This window comes from Pezoporus occidentalis, unplaced genomic scaffold (assembly GCF_034315485.1).
Source record: "Pezoporus occidentalis ecotype Australia unplaced genomic scaffold, CSIRO_AGI_Poc_V1 ctg4, whole genome shotgun sequence".
Lineage (NCBI taxonomy): Eukaryota > Metazoa > Chordata > Aves > Psittaciformes > Psittacidae > Pezoporus > Pezoporus occidentalis.
In genome coordinates, this window is record NW_026915724.1 from 347,501 (window position 1) to 370,032 (window position 22,532).

A 22,532-nucleotide genomic window follows, 5' to 3' on the forward strand; every position below is an offset into this window, starting at 1 on the left:
GTGGTGGTGGTGGAGTCTGCAGCAAAGGTTTGGAGGGGGCACTGCTGAGAGACAGGGCAGGAGACGAAGTAGCTGAAGTAGGAAACCCAAGCATGCCTGCACCGGGAGACGTTAAAGCTGAAAACAACAAAAATATGAATGCTGTCAATGCACAAGGCAAAATACCTCTTGTAACATTCAACATTTCTCACATGTTCCAGAATTACCTATGGCATGAATAAACCACATTTTAAAATGGCTTTTAGTACATTTCTGTGAGTCTTACAGCCTTAAATTCATAGTATACAATCTACAGCAAAACCGAGCTTTTACTCAATTTATAATCCTGATTCTACTAGCAAGGCAGTGGAAGCCAGCCCAGCTCCACTGGTAGGATCAGATTCATAGTTGTAGAAATAGCACTCTCCTTTTTTGTTCATTTTCCTCTGTAAGCTCAGTAGTACATTATTAGGAAAGAAGCATTAAGCACAGTGAGAGTGCTTCCCTCTAATTGATACTTTGAGAGATGTCTACTTTGTTGTTCATTTTAACTAATTTTTATCATGCCTCTGGGATGATATAACCCACACATCCCTCACCTAAGAAACCTGGTAATTATGATGCTCACTACAAGTAATTAGCTCTCAAATAAAAAGGAATCTATCCAAATTGCTGGGGGAAAAATGTAATAATAATAGATAAAGAAAGATGCTTAAATAAGTAAATATCAACAGGAAATGACCACTAAAAAACCTTACAGAACAAGCGATCTGGTCAATGCTATTCATTACTGGGACACCACGCAGCTTACGTTTTCATTTTTGAAAGTTTGAACAGGCTTTTCTTTACCATGACAATCAGCTCAGTGCAGTATTTGCTGCGAAATAAGTGTAATAGCACTAAAATACTCTGATACAGGAATGCTGCTGTTCTCAGTTTACTTGAAGCATGCAGTCATGAAGTCTTCTACCTCATTAGAGAAAGCAATGTAAGGGTGTACTGGTTCTGTCTAGGAGGTGCATATACACAAGAAGTATGCCTCATAACTTAAGGGAAGATATCTTTTCTCTGTTTCAAGTATCAGATATAGTGCATTGGCTGATAGCAGTCTATTAAAAGCAACTTCTGTGACATGTATAGCTGGTGGAAAAATTAAATGATGGCACAGGGTAAAAAAAGCAACTAATTGTAAGAGGCTTTACATTACATCCATTGTAATCTTTTCAGCCAAGTAAGTTTGCTAGAGAAAAGAGCATACGAAGTGTGTGATACACACAGGGCTGTAAAAGTGAAGCAACATTGGGAACAGCCTACTACCACCCAGAAAACAACAGATGCAGGCGCTGTAATGGAGGTTACATGGGCATTAGCTACTAGAAAGCACTAATGGAGTGAACAAGAATGATGGTTAAATCATCAATATCCAGGTGCTTAGAATTACTTAGGAATAAAGCAATTAAGATTCAAAGGGAATAATTATCAGATTTAACAAATTGGCCATTTAATGTTTGTCACTGTGTCATTATTTCTGTTTAATGGTAGGAGAACACTAAAGAGTTAAAATGCATTGTGAGCACAGATTAGATAGTACAGTGAAATAAATCACAACAGTTAAAATTAAAAAGTGGTTAATTGCCACAGTTACTGCAGAATAACATCAAAGATGCTATTACTTTTGCAAAGATGCTATATAAGCCCATATGCTTTCAACAGGAAGTAACAGGCAATTGTGTGTGTAGTCTGCTGAAAATATATTATACGATAAATACTGTAGATGGAAAATGCATGAATGATGCAGTTAGTGTGAACTGCTGCCCCAGCTTTGTCATGGTTATTTGGGCTTGCCAGCTACTTAGAATTTTTCCGATTTCTTTCTGTTCTTAACCTCTTCAACTCTCACACGCATCATGTTGTCCTCAATCTACTCACACTGATGATGCCCAGAGCAGCCAAGATCTATCTCATTTTCCAGATATTCTTTGGAATTTAGTTGAAATAAACAGAATTCAGTTAAATATCTAGACAGGCTGCAATAGAATATTGAAAGCCACCTGTTTCATTGGAAGTTACATGTGGAACTGGGGGTTTATGAAACTAAATGAAGGAAACTTGATGAAAACTAACGTTCCATTTCTAGACATAAGAGACGTAGAATAGAATATTCACTAACCATGAAGAAACATTCAAATCCTGCTAACTCATTTAAGTGACTATCAAAAAGGAGTGACTCCTCTTTCACTTGGAGGAATCAGAAAGCTAAAAATATGGAAACTAAACTGCCACCAATGGGCTGAAAGCAAACACAGAACAGATTTTAGTGCCTTAAATAATAAGGAAAGTAATTGCTGCTGAATCATATTTCTTTCTTGATAAGATTTCAAAACCCACTAAGTACATATTACCCAGTCATGTGTGCATTCTTGGAAAAAGCTGCTGTGAATCTTAAGGCAGCCCAGGCTTAAGTGATATGCAAAGAACCTATGGTAATGATGATGACATTAAAAGTTCATAGAACCAGTATTAATAGGTAGAAGCAAGATGAAGCACTAGTTTTCTGCAAGGGTTCATAGGCAAAACCACAAACACAAGAAGAAAAGAGAATATGAATTTTAAGAACAGCTGAAAACAGCAGGTGAACTCTTCTATCTACAGTCACCTGGAAAATAAGGAGCTTGAAGAACAAAGACAAGCTAGGACTAAAAATCTGTATGAATTAGAATTCTATCAAATAATGCCATATTAGGAATTATGCTGACCAAAGATAGCAGTAATTTTGAGACCTTGCTCAGCATCTGATGTGCACAAGATGGTATAATTACATTGTCTACAGAAACATATCCCACAGGTAAGAGGGCGCTTTGACACATCATCCTAGAACAGAGTAATTCTGACATTAAAACCACATGGTTTGGAACAAAATAACTGAATATAATGTTAATGGAGGATTTCATTCAGAAATGAAGCTCTCTTATTTTGACAAATCTAATAATCTTTGCAAATAAAAGCCCAGCATGAGCACTACATAAATAGGATAAATAAAATGAATAGTATTTTGAATATTTGTATCTTTTGTGATTTAGCATTATTTTCAAGTGTTCCACTTCAAACCTGTTGTAAAATCAAATACTGCATTTAAAAAAAAAGAACAGTATTTTGTAAAATTAACCGGGTTTTGTACTTTTTTTGGAAATCCATAGACAATACTGGATGAAAGAACCAGAAAGTGAAATCCCTCATAAACTTGTATTAACCAGTGAAACTAATTAGGCTAATTCTCTGTTTAACATAAGTAAAGAAAAACACAAAAGAGAATTTAAAATGTGACGTTTACTATTATAGTTTTAGTAGTTTCTGTCTTATCAAACAGCAAGCATATTCTTTAAAAGTGAGTATCTTACTAACGTTGACAACACATAGGACAGAATGGATGGGCTTTGCCACAGGAAATAGTTACCAACCCTGTAAGTATTAGTGAAAGCAGATAAATATTTAAATATCGGGATCTGAGTGAGACTTCTGAAGAGCATTTTCAGGATTGTGTTTGAAAGTTAAGAAATGACATGCTTGCAGTGGAATTCACAAAAAGTAGACCTAAAGTATAGTCATCAGCGAATTAGCTTCAGAACATCCCTCATGCTGAGAATGATGCAAAACAATTGTCCTGCTGGATGAGAACATACATGCTGCTAGAAAACTATAGCTGAAGAAAAGCTTGCTCAGAAGCCTGTTTTCAAAAAGGAACTTGTTATATGATTCTTAGCATCAAATATGAATGTGAACTATCAGCCAAAGCAGGGTAGAGAAGAAAACAGAAATGGGTTAATTAGGTGCAGAAAATACTAGCGTTGAGCACGTACTGGAGAACATCTGAGAATATTACTGTTTTTCTATGATGAATGATTAAAATAATCTATTTTTTTGTCCACTCACTATGACTGCTCCATTATGTATCATTCATTAGGGAATGGAGATTTATACATGCAAGTATTTGCTAGGCAACAAAAGGGGGATGTAGGGGCTATTTAGCATATGGCAGAAGAAAAAGTTAACAGCTAGCTATTTTGCACAGTGGGCTTTGCCCACAATGGGCTAATTAACCTTAAGAAGATGCAAGATGAAAGGGGGTAAAAATCCATCTCAATTGCAATGCACTGTGTATGCTAAGGTACTAATGATTTAAATTTATCTCAAAGTAGAGATATTTAGTGTAAATTAAAAAATCTGAAAATTGAATTATTATGGACCAGTTGGCTTGTAATAATACCTTTTGCATTATTAACAGAATAATTTAGAGACTCTGAGGCTTCAACGACACTAGCATGTTAAAGAATAGCAAGGAACATTTCCAGAAAACTGAAACTAAACCATTTGTAAAGTTAAAGAGTAGGAATAGTCACTGGCACTGTTTTGGACTGGGCCAGCTAGCATTCTCCTAAACAGCCTCTGAGCACAGCTGAGAGGCTATCATGGGTCCACAACCATTCCCAAGACCCACTTTGCACGGGGACTTTCTGGTTTTGAGAGTAAAATAATGTAATAATATCATCTCAAGCAAATTTCATTTAGTAGTATAATCAAAGCCTGGGTTTTCTGGAGCCCATTTTACCTGAAGGTCAACGTAAACAAAGCTATTTAGAGAAGTTATATGGAGAAAACATATCTATAATTTTAATGAACAATAACCAGCCAGTTTTTGGACCTGGACATTGTATGCCATTAAGAAGGAAATACAGCAACTTTATATTTCCTTTATATACAATTTTTGTGCTGATCACTTTTTGATAAAAGCCAGAGGGCACTCAGCCAGAGACTCCATTGTGGAAGGAAAGCCATTCTGATTCAATGAAGAGCAAAACAAGGTTCTGAAAAAAAACATTTATTCTGAAATAAACAACAGGTTGGGTTGGTCTAAGGAGTAGACCAAATACCTGATGAATCAATAATGTGTCAATCATTACTTTGTGTTTTATCAGACATTATTTGCATGCACAGAATTTTCATATAAAATTCTAACCCAAGTTTTGCCTAAGTGAGTGTCTTTCAAAACAGACAAAAAAGCCTAACAATGCTATTCTTATACTGCTTTTGTAACAGAAGCCTAATATGGACTAAAACCATTTCTGTCAATTAGATTTCAAATATTTATTTTTTTTTTTTTAATCAGAGATATTGTCTAGGCTACAATTGAGAATTGCACTGAGTACACCTCATAGCTCCACATTTTAGCTATTTAGACCATGCTCAGAAGTGTAATACGAATGCATAACATGCTGTGGTTTAGAAGGGGATGGTGACTATGCAAGATGATCAAATTAATATAAGGAGAAAATCATCCCCAGATAGACTTACTGTTTGAACTTTGTGGAAATCCAGGTAAGGAGGATGGACCATTCATTCCAGGCAGAAGAACAGGAGGAAGGCCAGGGAGTCCTGGATAAGCTGCTGGCAAACTGATACCATGAAGAGAACTGCTGTCTATCATGCCTGGCTGCTGTACTGTTAATCCTAGCACATCAGTAGCCTTCTTTATGCGATCCAATTCTTGCTGTGCCATCAGCTGTCTAACTGTTGTAGGAGCTAAATAATCTTTCTCCCGATCTAGCTGACTTCCCACAGTTTCTCTCACTTTTGTAATATGTTGTTTGGAAAAGATATGATCTCTTATGGACAAGCGCGCAGAATACTTCACACCACATAGAGAACATTCTGGCTTTGTCCCATCAGGTCCAGTCTGATTTATCATGAATGGCTTCCCTATGTTAATTTTGAATTTCTTTTCTTTAGCCCGGGCATTCTGAAACCAGACCTGGACCACACGTTTCGGCAGGCCAATCTCATTCCCTAGCATTTCGCATTCCTGCATTGTTGGAGTCCGGTAGTCACTGAAGCAAGCCTTGAGAACTTTGAGCTGAAGGTTACTCATTTGTGTTCGGAAACGTTTGTGGCCTGGCCGATCATTGTTTTTGGATTTAAAGGGATTGCTAGCTCCAAATGGGTTAGGTGAACTAGGATCAGCTATGCTTGAAGTTTCACTGCGATCAGCATTATCATCAGGGTCATCAGTAATGTAGTAACTTTGGTCATGATCACCATCTTTTTCACTGAAATGTATTGAGGGGCTTGTTAGGGAAAAAAGAAATTTGTCATCGGTATTCTCATTTATAGGTGTAGTTGCAGCTTTTGGTAGCATGTCATTCACAAGTGGTTTTGGTTCTTTGGGAGGTGATGCAGGTTTTGCATCCCCTGAACTGCCAGTTGTGCTTTCCATTTCATTGTTCCCCTCATCCCCTGTTGTGGCATCACTAATTGCCGTATTAATTGATGAAGTTTCATCAAAGTCAGTCTTGTTTTGATCGTATCCAGAGTCAGCAGGAGGGGCATTCAAATTCTCTATATCCTCACTAGACTCTGCTTTGAAAGAAGAAGGACTTAAGAGGTTCTTCGGTGACATTTCTGCAGTTTTGCTAACAGGGGTTGATACAGTGGAGGCTAATTCATTTTCACTTGATAATTCAGTTTTTGCTAATGACAATGATGGGTAATCAAAAAATATGTACTTTTGTGGACTTTCTCCTCCATCTTCATTTGATATCAAAGGGCTTGGAGGCAAACTGTAACCAGCCTGTTTCCCTTCATTCCAATGTCGAGAACGAATGTGACTTTCTAAAGCTGATTTTGCTTTAAACAGAGCTCGACAGAAAGGACACCTTTTATGGGACTGGGCTGGACCTACTGCACGGAATTGTCCCTTTCTTTCTCGGGCTCTTGTATTCTGAAACCAGACTTGTACAACCCTCTTTTTTAGTCCCACTTCACGTGCAATGTGATCTAGCATCTTTCTGGTGGGGTTGGAATCTAGTAGGTACTTTTCATAAAGTATTTCCAACTGCTCTGGAGTAATTGTAGTTCTTAAACGCTTATCACGATGTTGATCTTCTCCACTGTTTCCTCCCTCTTTCTCACTACAATTGTTGTCTTCTTTATCATCTAGTTTTCGTTTCAGGGAGCCAGCAACTGTAGCAGGGTGTGCTGTATGTGATGAGCCAGTTTGTGGTGGCATCTGAGCAAGAGAACTATTAAGTAACTGTCCAGTCATCAAAGGATTATTGGGGTCAAATATCATATAGGGCATATCCATTGGTCTTTCTAAAAACTGCGAGTGAAGAAATTGGTTTTGGGCTGCTAGGAAATGCATGTGCTGGTGCTCTTGCCAAAGTTCTAGAGTTGGAAAGGCAACTGTACACTGATCACATTGGTACTGTAGTAACTGAGGAGGTAGACTGTTCTGTAGAGAAGTCATTGAAATTGGTAAAGGACTGGAAGGAACAGATGTGGTTTGTGATGCAGAAGGAGGTCTCCCTACTATCTGTGATTGTTTTTGTTGTTGCGGTTGAGAAGATGAAGGCTGAGGGTCAGAAGAGGTTACTGGCGTAGATGGTACTGGTTTGGTGCTTTGAGAAGTTGTATCAGTTTGCTTAGGGATGTTTTCATTTTGTTTTGGTTTTTCTGTGGACTCTGGCTTAGGAGAAGCCTTCTCAGGTTCTGGTTTTGGTGATGGAATCAAAGGAGTACTAGAACCAGAGCCAGAGCTTGCTGCTGTGACTGTCAGGCTTTTTGCAGAGTCATTTTGGCCAGAAACCGTGCAGTTCTTATACACTGTTTGATCAGAAGCATCCATAGAATCTTCAGTTTGGCTTTCATCTTGAGCATCATCATCTTCATCTTTATAACACTGCTTTTTCTGATGTGTAATCAAATCAAAGATCCTGGGAAAAACTACACTACACTTTTTACACTGATATTGCATGTTACTGGTTCGAATGTAACGCTCATTAGTCAGTTCCCTTTTCTCATTGTCTTTAGTCTCAGTTTGATTTTCATAACTTTTGCGAGCTTTTTGTCGTGCATTTTGGAACCACACAACAATTACACGAGTAGGTAGGTTCAGGACAGTTGAAAGTTGTTCAATTTCATCATCCTTTGGATAAGCATTTGTATCAAAAAAGTCTTGGAGGACACGAAGTTGGTAGTCAGTAAACCGAGTCCTAGATGATCTCTTGCTGAAAGATGCATCAGACTTGTAAGGTTCTACAGCTGAAGGCTGAGGATCCATTCTGATATCTTCCAATACTGTTATAGGAGGGTTGCTGAAGTTATATGGAGAATCTTTATTTCTCTGTCGTTCTTTAAACAATGTATTACGAAACCAGTGCTTGATAACTTTCTGAGAAAGACCAGATTTTTCAGCCATTTCTTGGATCTGCTCCTCGCTTGGAGAATTGTTAATGTCAAAATAAGCCCGCAAGATTTTTAATTGGTCATCTGTGATTCTAGTACGTGGACGCTTGAACTGAGAGTGCCGCAGGAAATTGGGATCTAGTCCCAGCTGCTGCTGACAAAGCTGGGTAAGATCTGCAGATAAAGTATCCATTGGTGGCAACTGCAGGGCAAGCTGAGGAGGCAATGCAGGATGCTGCACTGGCTGCATCATAATTGGAGGAAAAAGTGGGAGGTCAAGTGAAACGGGAAGCTGAACTTGTGGTGGGGCTGATGGTGGTGGTGGTGGAGGAGGAGGTGGTGGTGGTGGAGGAGGCGGAGGTGGTGGGGTGGGTGGTGGAGCTTGCAAAGGTGTGGGGGTTGCATTTTGAATTTTTCCAGCCCCAGCTGAAGAAGGCTGAGAAGGAGTTGGAGGAGGAGGAGGTGGAGGTGGTGGAGGTGGTGGTGGTGGAGGCGGTGGTGTTTCTGGAGAAGATGGAGAAATTGGATAAAGCTTGTCATACGCCTCCCTGTACTGTCGGGCAAACTTTTCTAATGCTCCATATGGAAAAAACTGTCCATGCACATGCTCTTGATGACTCTTCAGAATAAGAATGTTGGAAAAGAGCTTACTGCAAATTGCACATTCCAGTTTGTCTGTATTTTCACCTTCCCCAGTCTTACCTTTTTTCTGCACTTTTTGTCTGTTCTCATTGTATTGGATAACTAGCTCAAACCCAAAGTTCTCCAACAAAGCCTTGGCTGCATTCCCCCTTGCTCCAGAAGCTATTCTGGGTGGTGGGATTGCTGGTTCTGAGGGTTTTGACTTCTTCATATCTTTGCTTTCTTTTAGTCCTTCATTCTCACTTGTAGACTCCTGCTTTGGCTTTTCTTGTTTCTCAGAAAGTTCTTCTGACTCCTTATATGATGGCATATCCTTTATAAGCTGGCAGTCTGTACTCACTAAGGTAGCTTGCTCTGCTTTCATCAGCTTGCTACTTTGCTGCTGCTGCTTTTGGGACTGAAGTTGGGGTTGGGTGGATTGATACTGTTGTGCTTGTTGCTGCAGTATCTGTAGCTGGGTTTGGCCAACATGGTGCTGAGTTTGTATCTGCTGCTTCAAATCTTCTAGCAGTGATCCTGTCATACCAGCCATTCCAGGCATACCAAATGTGGCAGAACCTGGCAAACCCAGATCTGGGCTCAAGCTAAATTCTGTCCCAGGTATATAGAATGGGAAAAGGAACTGAGGCTGTTGAAATTGCAAGAGTGCTTCTGGCGTCATAGGAAAGTGAGGCAAAAAAGCTGGGTTTAGAAACTGTGGCTGAAAGAATGCAGCTTGCTGTTGCAGTTCATGCTGTAGTTGCATTTGAAGTTGTGCTGGTGACTGTGGTGGGTGATGTGTAGGCTGAGCAGAAATTAATTCAGAAGCTTGCTTTTTATTTAATTCTTTGGCATCTATATGCGTTTCTTTGCTGTTAACTGCTGGTAAGCTCATAGATTCTAGCATTCCTTGGCTGGGGCTATTAACATTCCCTGCTACACTATTTCCACTACTTATATTACCACTTGGCTCTAATTTTGCAGCCCTAGCCTTTGTTTGATGAAGCACAGACCTCATATGGATTTCCAATGTAGAACTTTGGCTATACGCAACATTACAAATGCTGCATTTGTAGGGTTTGTTGTCAGTGTTGCTGTTGGTTTCTTGAGGGACAGGACTTGATGCTTCTTGCAAAACCTTCTTGAGTTTATGTAGATGGGACACTGAGTTGTAGTGGACCAAGAGAATGTTCTTTTGGGTGAAAGACTCTTTACACACTGTACATTTGTATGGGCGAGATGGATCTAGAAACTTTTCCATAGTAAAATTTGGCCCTTTTCTAAAAGGTAAGGTCCGCTTTGGTTCTGAACCCATTTCATCTGGAATAGAGCTACTATCACTTCCTACAGGACTTGCTTTACCTTCCTGGTCCATTTCATAATCTCTTTCTATTTCTTGTTCTAGTGCATGATCATCTTGTGCCACACTTTCACTTTCTGCCCAGAGTTCACCATTGACAGGTAAAGATGCACACAGCTGCTGAAGTTCAGCTTCATTAAGTTCAGGGTGGCCTGCTTCCAAGTGCTTTTTTAAAGCCTGGAATGTACGGAAGCTACGTTGGCAAAGGCTACACATGGTAGCTGCCCGAATAGCATGATACTGGGAATGTATCTGAAGCTTCTGCATAGTCTTAAAAGCCAAGCTACAATGGTTACAACGATACTTATAGACATGGCGGTCAGAAACAGAGAGCTGTTGCTTCTTCTGCTGTTCATTTAGCTGATCTGTCATTGAATCAGTAGTCTTCATATCTTTACTGCTGCTCTTATTCCAATCTGCTTTTTCAGTAGATTCCTTAGGTGGCTTCTGTTCCTCGGTCTTAATTTCCATTCCAGTTTTTGATTCGTCAGTCCCAGGAGTACTTTTCTCATCCACAGGATTTTCACCTAGTTAAAGAAAGTGAAGTTTCTTTTACACAAGTAGAAGAGAATAGCATAGTATTTTTTTTTTTTGAGTTTTTTTTTTTTAATCAGAAATCAAGAGTGGCACCTGGCATGCCCTGTGTTTGCCTAAGAATTCATGGCGACTTATCCTTGCCCCAAAGAATAAAGCAGACAGGACAAACAGGATGTCAAAAAAAGTAATAAAATCCAAACACAGTCATCAGACTGCAAGTGATAGTTGGCCCAGGAGTGGCATATGGCTTCTCTTTGTCACAAGGTAGGAGATTATTGCTATAATGGGAGCACCAAACAAGGAAAGACAGAAACAGTAGGAAAGAAGGAGAGAGTAGAAATGGGGACAATAGGTAGAATAGGTGATTAGAAAGGAGGAGGAAAGTGATCTGAGGAGAGAGGGAGAAGCATGCTGTGGGAGGTAGCAAAGTAGTTTCCCAGTACAGAATATAAGTGTCCAGGATAAGAAACCTACTATTGGAAATGCAGGCAGAATCACTTCCCTAACATTCCCCATTGATGCTGATGAAAGTGCCACTGTCTTTTGGGACTGGATCTTATCTGGTGGCTAAACAAGGAGGGTCTTACCTTCAAAGTGGCTAGGCACTACTGTTTGCTTTTATCTCTACCAAAAGCAAACAGTCTGGCATGCAAGTGTATCCTGGTAGTTCTGCATGGGTGCAGTCAGCCAAATTCAGGCCCCTTGTTATTTTTCTCTTTTTATCTCTTGTAGTTATATGCAAGCCACAAAGGATTCACTTTACTAAGAAAGAAACAAGTGGTTTATTCTAAATTGCCCACAGGTAGCTTTTATATGTCTGTTTTTTTTCTTGCATACCTGGATACTTCCCAGATCCCTCAGCTGTAATGGTTGCAGTTGTGTCATGTTCAGATTTCTCTGATGCAGCTGCTGGCAATAACATACTATTGGGCATCATGACATCTGGTACAGGAACCTTTGAAAACCAAGAACACAGTATTATTACAGGAAAAGTCCCTCTATTTTATGCTATACAGCACTATGGAATAATTCAAAAGATCCACCATATCTGGATCAAAGACTGCTGGTACCAAATGAAAAACTTGATTCAGTCCTTGGAAATGATTTCTGACAAACTACAAATCCAGAGCATCTGGTGTCCCTTGGTGGACAGTCTACTCAAAATAAGGTGATGCTATAAAACTACATACACTCAGTACTCCATTGGTCTCAGTGTCACCACAAAGAAGGTTTTGGCTATGTCAGGTTGTTCAGATTTATCAGAGGAATTCTGCTCAGACATTCTCCAAAGGCAGAGATCATGTTGAGATATGGTCACCAACCAGTTCTTGAGAGAGGGCATTCCCACTTTGCTTCACCTGTATCATTTTTTTAAACAAATGCTGGACCTTCCATGGTCTTTGAAAGAAATTTGTAAATTTATTTCCATACAGAAATAGTAACTTACTCCCATTTAGAATGAGATGTTTATTTTCTTCTTTCCAATTGCCTATGTATCTTCTTCAGACAGCTTTACCTGTTGTGTTGTGCTTTTAAATTATAGACAAATCTTTGAAGCATGTACTTCTATGTGTCTGATAATTAAGTCAACATGAACATTTGCTCAACAGTTCATATTTCCCTTTTGCTTAGGTCTTTAAAGCATATTTGTACCTGAAATAATGGATTGTCTAGGGGTTCATACTAAGACTTAGCAGGTATGGTTTCAAATTTCTGCACTGCCAGATTCTGTCTAAATAACCTTGGATAAATCAGTTCAGATTGTGCTGCAGCTCCTCGTCTCTAACATAAGGATAGCATTTCCTTACTTCATACAGAGGCAACAAGAATATCCATATGAGAGAATTTTGAGTGGTAAATTAGTATGATAGTGGAAGATACATACATTACTATGTATGAGTAGAAACATGGGGTCTTTTTTCCACTTTAACAGTTAAAACATATTTCAAACACTTACCAGGATATAAAAAAATTATATATATGCATGTATATATGCATATCAATTGCCTATTGGAACAGATATTCTAGTTATATAAGAAGCCCTGGGCTTAGTATATTTGTAGTTTAAACCTGGCATCAATAGCATTCTCTCAGAGGACTAGTGATTCTGAGTTTATCTGGTAGAGAGGGACTTTAAAAAAAAAAGGTGGCGTAGACTCTAAATGTTCCAGAGAAGAAAAATTTGTTATAAATGGTATTTATTTTGTCATCAGAGAGTTCAGATATGGTCATATCTGTGTTAGCAACTACAACAGTTTAAATGATGCAGATTATTTTGAAATCTGTTTCTCACTCTTTTTTTTTTTCCTTTTTTCCTCTCAGAAACAGTGAGATAACTCCCCAGCACTTGGAGAGGAGAGACTTCAAAGATGCCCCATCATCAACATAGAGGGAATCATGGAGAACTTGAGAAGAAAGCTAATATTGCTCAATGGGGAAGAGGGGAGGTTCATATTTTTCCAGTTCCCTAAAAGGGTCTGGGAAAGTTAAATTTCTACTGCATTTTCCTTGTGGTGGGCCAAAATTACATGGTTTGACAGTTATACTGAGTAGAAATCCAAAGAAAAGAAAAGAAGAATCCCCAATTATGTATTTGCTCATCTTTGCACAAGGAACCCCATACCTTCAGGCAAGGGCTCTTTCAATGCTTTCTTATTATTTTGCTGCTTTACTTGGAAATGGGGTTGTACGCTTACAACCACAGCCATATAAATGAAGTAGTTGTCTACGGAGACAGGACTAAATCCTTAAGAAGGTCAATCCCTGAGACTTCCAAATGCATTTCCTTCTAAAAAGGCACAACAACCAGAATCAGGGTGTCTTAGGAGATCTGTTTTCTAACTGAGTCTATGCTGTAATAATACATATATTCTAACCTGATTGCGTCTTTAGTGTTGTTTTGAATGGTGCTTAGTCAATATTTTCACAGAAATTTATTATTTTGACATGGTTTGTATGATGTCAAATTGTACAGTGAAGAACAGGATTCTTCTGGTGAGGTTGGAATGGCATTCATCTTCCAAATAGAGACTGCTGGTTATAGCATTCCTCCCAGTCATCGGGAAGCCAGTTCAAGTCCCTTTTTGATCCAGGGTAGGTATTTGAAATCAAATATTCTGTATCTTAAAGAACTCACCTAACTGGACTGCTACCTATTCTTGTACTTGCCTTTCTGTTTCAGATTCACTTTTTAGTCACAAAAAAACTAAATAGTCTTTTGTGCAGAGGCAGAAAGTAAGAAATAGGACATTCTGTACAATAATATAATTGTGCTATTAATTAGCATAACTAATGATATTTCATATAACATAATGCAAGTACTGCCCAGATATATACAGGAATCCTTCTACATTTGGGAACTACATTCTGCAGGGAATTCCTTTTTCTTTACAAACAGAAGTCAAAATACCTCTGAGACCTGTATATTATTAGACACGATTTACAGGTGTGCACTTAGAGACATGGACAGGCTTGGCTTTTCCAAGGTTACCATCAATGAGGAACTGCAGGTTTTTCATCTTTGAAATCCACCTTCAGTTATTTTTCCAAGGGATATCAGTCACTGTATGAGCTGGCAACAGAACCTGAGAGTCCTGACCCACTCCCCCCTCAGGCTACCTGAATACTATGTCACAAAAAACACATTGCCCAGAGGCCCAAGTACATTTCTATAGCATGTGTGATAGAACTCTTGGAACACTTACTGTCATGAGCAGTTTCTCCACACAGTCAGGGGACACACTGTGCAAATGGGTCAAATGAAGTTGGAGATGCATTTTGTTGCTGAGGACATCCTGGCAGAGGGGGCAGCAGATAACAGGTTGCATTGAATGCTGCGACAGGACATGCATCTGGATACGGTTTGGGTCCCTACTATTGTAGTTACAATAAGGACATTGATAGAACTGAAAAAAAAAAATCAAATTAAGATGCAGGCTATTAGTCAGTGTGCTTTTTATAACTTGCTGATATTGCTATTTTAACAGCATATCATCTCCGTTTCATTCTTGAGTCATTTGAAAGAGTTCTAGAATGCAATTAAACTGTTACATTTTCTTTTACCTGTTCATGACAAAATTTATTGTCCTCTGGAGGTTTTGATTTTTTAGCTCCACCATCCTCTTCTTTCGCCAGAAGAATCTGTTGTGCCCCTACCACAGTGTTTGCTTTTGGTTCCTTCTCTGGTGTGACTATTCCTGTTCCGAAAACACAATTTTTAAGAAATGTTTTAAACTTTAAAATATCCTGAGCTACAAAAAGGGTGTGATTCCAAAGATCTGTATTGTCTTTAAGAGTCCTTTATTTTAAGTTCTAGAAAAAAAAATCTAGTTGAATAAAACAACTCTGGTATGCACAAAGGTGAAAACACACTTTTGTCCTTGATGGAGACCCTATAAAAACATTTAAAAATGGAATTTTCTCTACTGTTTGGAGACCCTATAAAAACATTTAAAAATGGACTTTTCTCTGCTGTTTAGATAACCTTAGGTTGCCTTTAAAGATTAATCAATAAAATTCTCTCTTTAGCAGCTCAGTAGGAATTTCTGTATTACATAAAAACAAATCAGCTTTTGCTTAAAATTCTTGGTTTCCAAAATAATTAATTTGCTGCTGTTTAATTACCCTCTCTCTTTTCTAAACTGTTTGAGCAATATGATTATTGTGCTGTTTTGATAACTCCTGCCTGGTTACAATTCTGAAGCTAAATATACTGGGGCTTTAAAAGAAATACTGTGGAGAACAGGATTTCAGAACTAAATATTAATTATATACAAAAATCAGTCATTTGGGATTGCCTTAGGTGTTTACACTGTGATTTTTTATAGTCTGGCATTTGTGATCAGAATGTAATTGTTTTCTATAGATAGTTATTAAGTATTAAATACTATTTTTAATATTATGCCCGAACTACTGTGTAATGTGGCCCAGCCTTGCACACATCAAAGAAAAGAGTGCAATTCTAATTTCGCAGTCATCAGAAAATTCTTTCCAGCGTCAATTTGCCAGATAATCTCTTCTGCTAGGCTGGATATTACAAGAGCATTGGGTAGGCATGTCACATACATCTCATGACAAACACAAAACCTCATTTACCGACCATTCCAATCTCATCATAGTGCGGCATCATCTGACCTTTTTTTCTGCTGTTTATTATGAGTATTTCTAATTTTAACTTTCAATTTTCACCATCTTCCAGTCAATTTGCAACTAAATTATTTCCAGGGTGAGGACACTATCACTGGACACTGGGTGCAAATACATCTTGAAATGCAATGAAGCTAAACCATTGATTGCTATCAGACCCAACGTAAATATATAGTCCAAGGGTAATCTGATTGTATGCTGCGCATGAAGATTTATCTTGATTTTTTTCAATCCACATAAGGTTCATATAAATGAACAAATTGCACCTCATTGCACAATAACCTAGGATTAATTTAAAAATAAGGTCATGGATGTTTTGGCAACAAAGTAAACATGAACAAAGAAAATACTTGTGGTTTTCTGTAGACAAACCAATAACTTTTTATTATGATCATTTTCATATAGACTGTGCAATATTTGATATTACAAGAGCAACATTAAAGAGGAATAAAATAAAAGAACAGTTTTCAAGGTAACTACCAAAGCCTCATGGCACAATAATATGCAATTCAAAACTGAGTAATACAGGGGCGTTTTCTGAAGGGTCTTTTTTTAAAAAAAAAACCATAGACACATTTTATGACATATCTTAATGGTGATTTCCCCACACATTGTTTTTCACTCCTAAGTTCCTAATTATTTCTTTTGGTGTAATTTAGCCCCCTAATTTTTGCATGTTCTTGATCAAATTAAAGTTTATTCCTGCTATATTTCCTTACCTTAATGACCAATTTGTCAACATCAGTGTAATATCTGAACAAGTCACCTTCTGGAGCCCCACTGAATTTTTACACTCTCAGGAACGGATCCTGGAGGCCTCATTTACACTGCATTATCAGTGCTGTGCTGATGACCTGAAGGACTTGCTAAGCTTAAAGGCAGAAACTACATGATGCAATCACATAAGGCACTATTATATTACTCACTTTGGTTTATAACAATACAGTACTCCCTGGCCTGTATTTACTTGGCTATACACCATCATTGTTTAAATGTCTTATCTGTGAGAATTATGGGAAGTAAAAAAGCGGCATACTATATTAACAGAGAAAGGTTGCTTCTCAGATTTTAGAAGGACAGGTTCAAATTATTAATCTCTCTTCATTTCCAACTGTCAAAAAAGTCTAACAGTCAACTACTGTTTCTTACCTTTATCACATATCACTTTTAAAATGTCTGGTTTTTTAAAGACAAATGAACCAGAATCTCAGCTGTGTGAGTGGACACTGTTACACAGGAAGCTGTTTTAAAAAAACAAAACAATTCTGCCTTCCCTTATGATTCCCCTCATCATGCTAGATTGTTCTCAACAGGTTGCTACAGAAACTAGGATCCAAATTCTGCTCAAAAATTCACTTGTGAGATTACATTTAGCTGTGTTTTGGCAGTGGTATTTACTGTTAGTGAAATTTAGCTCAGAGTGTACTCTGTGTGCGCCTGAGCACACACAAGGTTAATGTTACACATCTTCCACCACAGGATGGAATAACTTAATTACTTCAAAGGGTCTATAATAATCAGGAAACACATAGCTCTTATTTCTGTAAAAACATGGAGGTTTTTTGGTTAAATTTTCTTTTGCAGTTAATATAATAAAAGCGTAGAGTTATAAAACACTGTGCTGGGGTCAATAAATGCATAACAAAGCATAGGTTTTTACTATGTTTACTATTATATTTATATAAACTGTCAAAATTTACAGAGGCTTTGTTGTTTCTGTTGTTATTGCTCTGGATTCATTCAACCCCAAGCATTGTTACTTCTTAAATGACCAAAGTTACATCTGGTCTGTAGTAAAGTAACCAAGTCCATAACTTATGGTGAGCTTTGGAGAAAAAAAAAAAAAAAGAAAAAAAAAAAAAGAAAAAAAAAGGGGGAGAGTAGATTCTTCCTTCTGGCATGAAGACACCACTTTCCTCAGCACATGGTGAGGACCAAGCCTCCAAGCAAGAGTATACATGCCAAGAACAAAGGAAATCGGCTCCTTACACAATGGTCCAGCTAGTACAACTCAGTGCCTCATCTTGCTATATCAATTTTCTGCTTTCTATGTTGAATTCACTGTTTTAAGGAGCTTCCTGTAGTGAGGTTGAACAAAGTTATGGTCTTATAAGAAGGGTATTGAAGGGGGAGAGAAAGAACAGAGAAAACATTATGGTCCTGAGCATGCTGTATGGCACTGTTTATACAGCTAGATGTTCCACTGGCATGCTGTTCTTACTAGACAGTTGTAGGAAAAGACTAAATCCAGTTTTAAATGTTCACTTTTTATACTTGAGACACATTACTTGTTGGGGGGGTTTTCCTAGTTGTGAAACACAACTGTAATTCTTTTTATAATATAAAATACACAGCATTGTTTTACACGAAAAATGTACTTTCAATAGATTTATCTCAAAAAATAAGTTTAATTATAAATAAGCGCCATGAAATAGAGTAGTCAATGATTGCCTGTCAGTTACAGAATTATTTAACTTGTGTAAGATTGGTAATATAAAAATGATATAATTCACTGCAATTCAGATGTCATCACCTTCATAACATTTGTTTGTGTGACTAGCAAGAAGCAGAAAGTTAATAAAATACATATACTAGTGAAAAAAAAAATCCCAGAAAAGCCATAATCAAAATCCTGTTTTCTCATTTATGAATCTATGTTTTTGATAAAGATTGCATAATTTAAGACTTCTGACACATCAGATGATGTTATTCAGTCTCAAAATAATTCTAAAATTATAATTACTGGTAGAGTATTCTTTCTAATTAGAGTAGAATGAAAGGATAATTTTCATTGCAATAATGAAGGTTAATTTCCATCCTTCCTCATGTTTACTACCTTATTAAAAAGTGCTCCCCTTAGCCATGGCATAGACATATTACATTTTCAATGCAAATGTATTAATCTGGATAAATTCCATATTAATTCTTGCACTGCATAGAGCTGTAATTTGGATTATAATGAATCTAAAGTGGCACTAGATTTAAATGACAATATAAATGAGGCATTAGTAGGCTTTTCTATTCTGAATGAATATTCAACAAATAAAACTTTCATATTGCCAAGTCCCATTTTGAAAGCTCTACTCCTTGAGATAAGGTAAGCAATACAGCACAACAATTTACACAAACATATTGTTACTAAATACATGTTAATCCTTTCTTGTCTAATGGATTCTACGCTAAAGAGGGGTCACACCACTTTCCTGTCTAACTTGTTAGTATTGTGATTAATTTATTGGTTTTCCTGAGATTTCTTTGGCAAGACTTGCAACACTCAATTCATGAGAAAGCCCAAATTAACATTCAGTTATACATAAGCAGTTACACAGTCATTAAAAATACTTGTCAGCTGAGTGAAAATTAAGATGATGGTATGAATGTTACATATGCAGAATTAATTTAAATTAGGAAAATAAAAGTTTCTAAAAGATTTAGGATTTTACAGCACAAATTATTTTCTTCAAAACACAAAAGCAATCATGTATTTCAACCCTTGTTTTTATATGAATCTTACTGCAAAGTTATTTGTGCAATTGCTGGCACGGGAATGCAGAACAATTACGTTGGGTTTTTGTAGTGCACCCAGTAGGCATCTCGATATAGGTTTGTCCTAATTAAACTTGGCCCTTATGAGCGGCTAATCCTGATGGAATTTTGAGAATTCCCCTTCAGTATTTTTTATAGATTCCTTTCTTTTTTTTTTCTTTTTTTTTTCTGAAGCTTTAATACCATATTCTGTGTTGAACAACTATAAATGGACCTGCCTAAGAAAAAGAGAGGACTGATAAACTCCCTGAAGCAGTTCACAGTGTCCTCTAGACAGAGTATGGTAGGATATGCAGGCTGCTGATGGCTGTCACCCCTCTCCTGGTTGAGTGTCCAGGACAGTCCCTCATGAGACTGCTCAGGAGGACCTATGCCCGTCTGGGAGCATGGCTTTACTGCACTCCAGTTTTTCCGAAGTCAGATAGCCAGCCAAGGGGGATATATATTTTAAACCACAACACAGTTTCTTGCTCAACATCATTCTTGTCATCATCAGCCTTTCTTCAGTCTCTTGATCTTAAAAAATAAAGCAACTGAAGAGCAGCTGCGGTTGTAAACTGTGATGGTTACTGACCTTAGCATGTCAACAAGCAAACTTAAAGAAAGCTTTAATCTTTAAGACAGTCTTCTGAATTGTTTCAGCATAGAAAGGACCATCTATATATTTTTTTCTTTTAATAAATCCAAAATCAAAAAATATTTCATATGTAAAGAGGAAATTACAGGATGAGAGAATTTGGATGTGAAGAAACTCAGACATAAAATGATATTTTCTCTACAAGTATATGTCTTTACAGAGAATACCTCCTTTGTACCCTGCTGTCATTGGCATACAAGGAGAAGATATATGACTACCTGAAACTAATAATCTTCAACCTGTTTCAGCACTTCTTCTGCTTCAGTGAATCCAACATAATGTAACTAGGAATAGCGTGCGGCAAAGTAGCCAATGTAATGTTCACTGTGACCATAGATTTCCATCTCATACATAAAAACCATGGATGAAGTCACATATTTGCCAAATCAAACACAGAAAAAGCCTTGGGTATCTATACCAGATGCTGGCCCTGGGTTTGTTTGTGCACAAGTAAATGTCATGACATAGGGGTTTTGTTTTCAAAGACAGTAGCTTTCATTACTGGGCTTTGTCTATTCCAGGAGATCAAAATTACCCAAACTATAATCCGTTTTCAATGATATTTCCTCTTTCTTAGGCTGAATCATCTGTAAACTTTTTCACTGGATTTTGTGTATTTTTTCAAAAATGCCTCAAATAAATGCTCAGGAAGAGGCCAGATTCTTGGGAGTATGTGATCAGAGAGCAAAAGCAAAACATAATAATAATAAAAAGCCCCATATTCTTTGGGTTAAAAGGGGGGCAAAACCTGATTGAACAAAAAATTCAAGTGGTACCTAATCCTATGCTTATGAAAAATTAATATACCATCAGAGAAATCACAAGTACAGCTAAGATTAATGAAAGGCGCTTAAAAAATTACAAGCACACAAACTGATTTGATTAAAAAATAATCTCACTGGTCGTCCTGTAATATTCTTCAACTTATCCGCATCTACCCTGTCAGATGGTTATGATTAAAAATAGGTCAATGGGAGGCTACTGATAGAAATCACATGTAAAATGCACATGCAATGAATAGTAGTGGGATTGTCCAGACAGTTTGAAATGAAAGAGCATTTCGTAAGTTAAAAAAGGGGGAAAACAAAATTTTAGCATCTTACCAGAGTCTTTACTAGATTTTTTGCCTTCACTATTGTCTCTCTCACTTGAGTCTTTATCATCAGCCACAGCCAGTGATGTACTTTTAGCAGTCCCTTCTGTATCTTCACCTTGTTCTTCTGTAGATAAGCACAGAAAAAATCTTAGAAAATGATCTGAGTGAACACTTAACAGCAGTTTAAAAATATGTCCTCTAATAAGAACAGCACTAACAGAGGGTAGCAGACAGGGGAAAAGAGGAGTGAGGTAAAGGGAGCAAACAGCACTTGAAAGGATTTGGACATTAATTACAAATAATTTGCAACATTTCAGAATCTATCTAGAAAATCTGACTGTGTCTTTATCAGAGTACCCATTTTTCACCAGTGTGACAGATTTAAAGCCTGTCATTTCATATTCTTTTGATAGAAATGATATGTGTTAGAATACACGCGGATGCATGCACATACAGACCGCATAGGCTGGAACAAAAGCAAGCACATGTAAAAATGCATCCTGGAGCCAAAAAAATAAAGAAAAAAAAAGGGGGGGGGGGGAATTCAAATATAAATCCTATTAGTGCAGCAGTATCCCGCTAATTGCAGTAAGTAAGTATTAGGTATTAGGTACTGTATTAAATATAAACCTCTGGCTTTGTGGGAGAAGTCTTGAATTTTGTCTCCAGGGGGAGCCATTCAGGATAAATGATGCAACTTGGTATATGGTTTCTGAGGAAGCAGCATTACCCACACCTCACTTACGTGTTCACACCAGCTAGATTACATGGAAATCTTCACAGTAACTCAATCCCATTTAATTATTCGGTAAATTTTAGCTGTGCTGCTACTGGTGGATTAATCTGTTTATGCAGTTAGCTTCTATGCTGGGGCTGTGTAGCACTAATCCGTGAAAGGCCCACTGTTCCTTTCCATCCTGTGATCATTTGTCTCTCACTGTGCTGATGTCACATTTTAATGAATTTTTAGCAATCTGAGTAATGCCAGATAACCAGACTTGCAACTCCCTACAGCACAGCATGCTGTTTTCATTGCTGCACACAAAAAATAAAAATCATATTTCCCAGTTCAGGTAGGAATTATATAAATTAGAAGGTGAAGGTAAAATGGGATTCGAAGCACCAGGCTGCTCAATTTCATAAAATCTTTAATGACCATATAAATTAACCCTGGAAAGGCAAAAGGTCACAGACACGCATTTGCATACACTCTTCTATTCACTTTTGATAAGCAGAGCTTTTATGCAGGGAACATGATACAATTAACCCTTCAGGAACCATACAAAATGCAGCTACCGACATTTTAAGTGTCAAGCATTAACTGAAAATTACACACTGCATAAAATTTTCATTGTAAATGCTACAGTGATTGA

The 22,532-nt window shown here is 37.5% G+C and overlaps 1 protein-coding gene across 2 annotated transcripts in view; it reads right to left on the reverse strand.

Moving 5' to 3' along the window:
* Positions 1-22,532, reverse strand: part of ZFHX4 (zinc finger homeobox 4) — a 152,302-nt gene that overhangs the window by 4,092 nt on the left and 125,678 nt on the right. For both annotated transcript variants that reach the window (XM_062633154.1, XM_062633155.1), the window contains exons 5-10: positions 21,167-21,283; positions 14,798-14,931; positions 14,440-14,640; positions 11,573-11,690; positions 5,329-10,725; positions 1-117 (exon numbers count right to left, since the gene is read on the reverse strand). The exon at positions 1-117 is cut by the window's left edge and continues 4,092 nt beyond it. In XM_062633154.1, coding sequence (XP_062489138.1) covers positions 1-117; positions 5,329-10,725; positions 11,573-11,690; positions 14,440-14,640; positions 14,798-14,931; positions 21,167-21,283 — 6,084 coding nt within the window. The remainder of the gene's footprint in view (positions 118-5,328; positions 10,726-11,572; positions 11,691-14,439; positions 14,641-14,797; positions 14,932-21,166; positions 21,284-22,532) is intronic.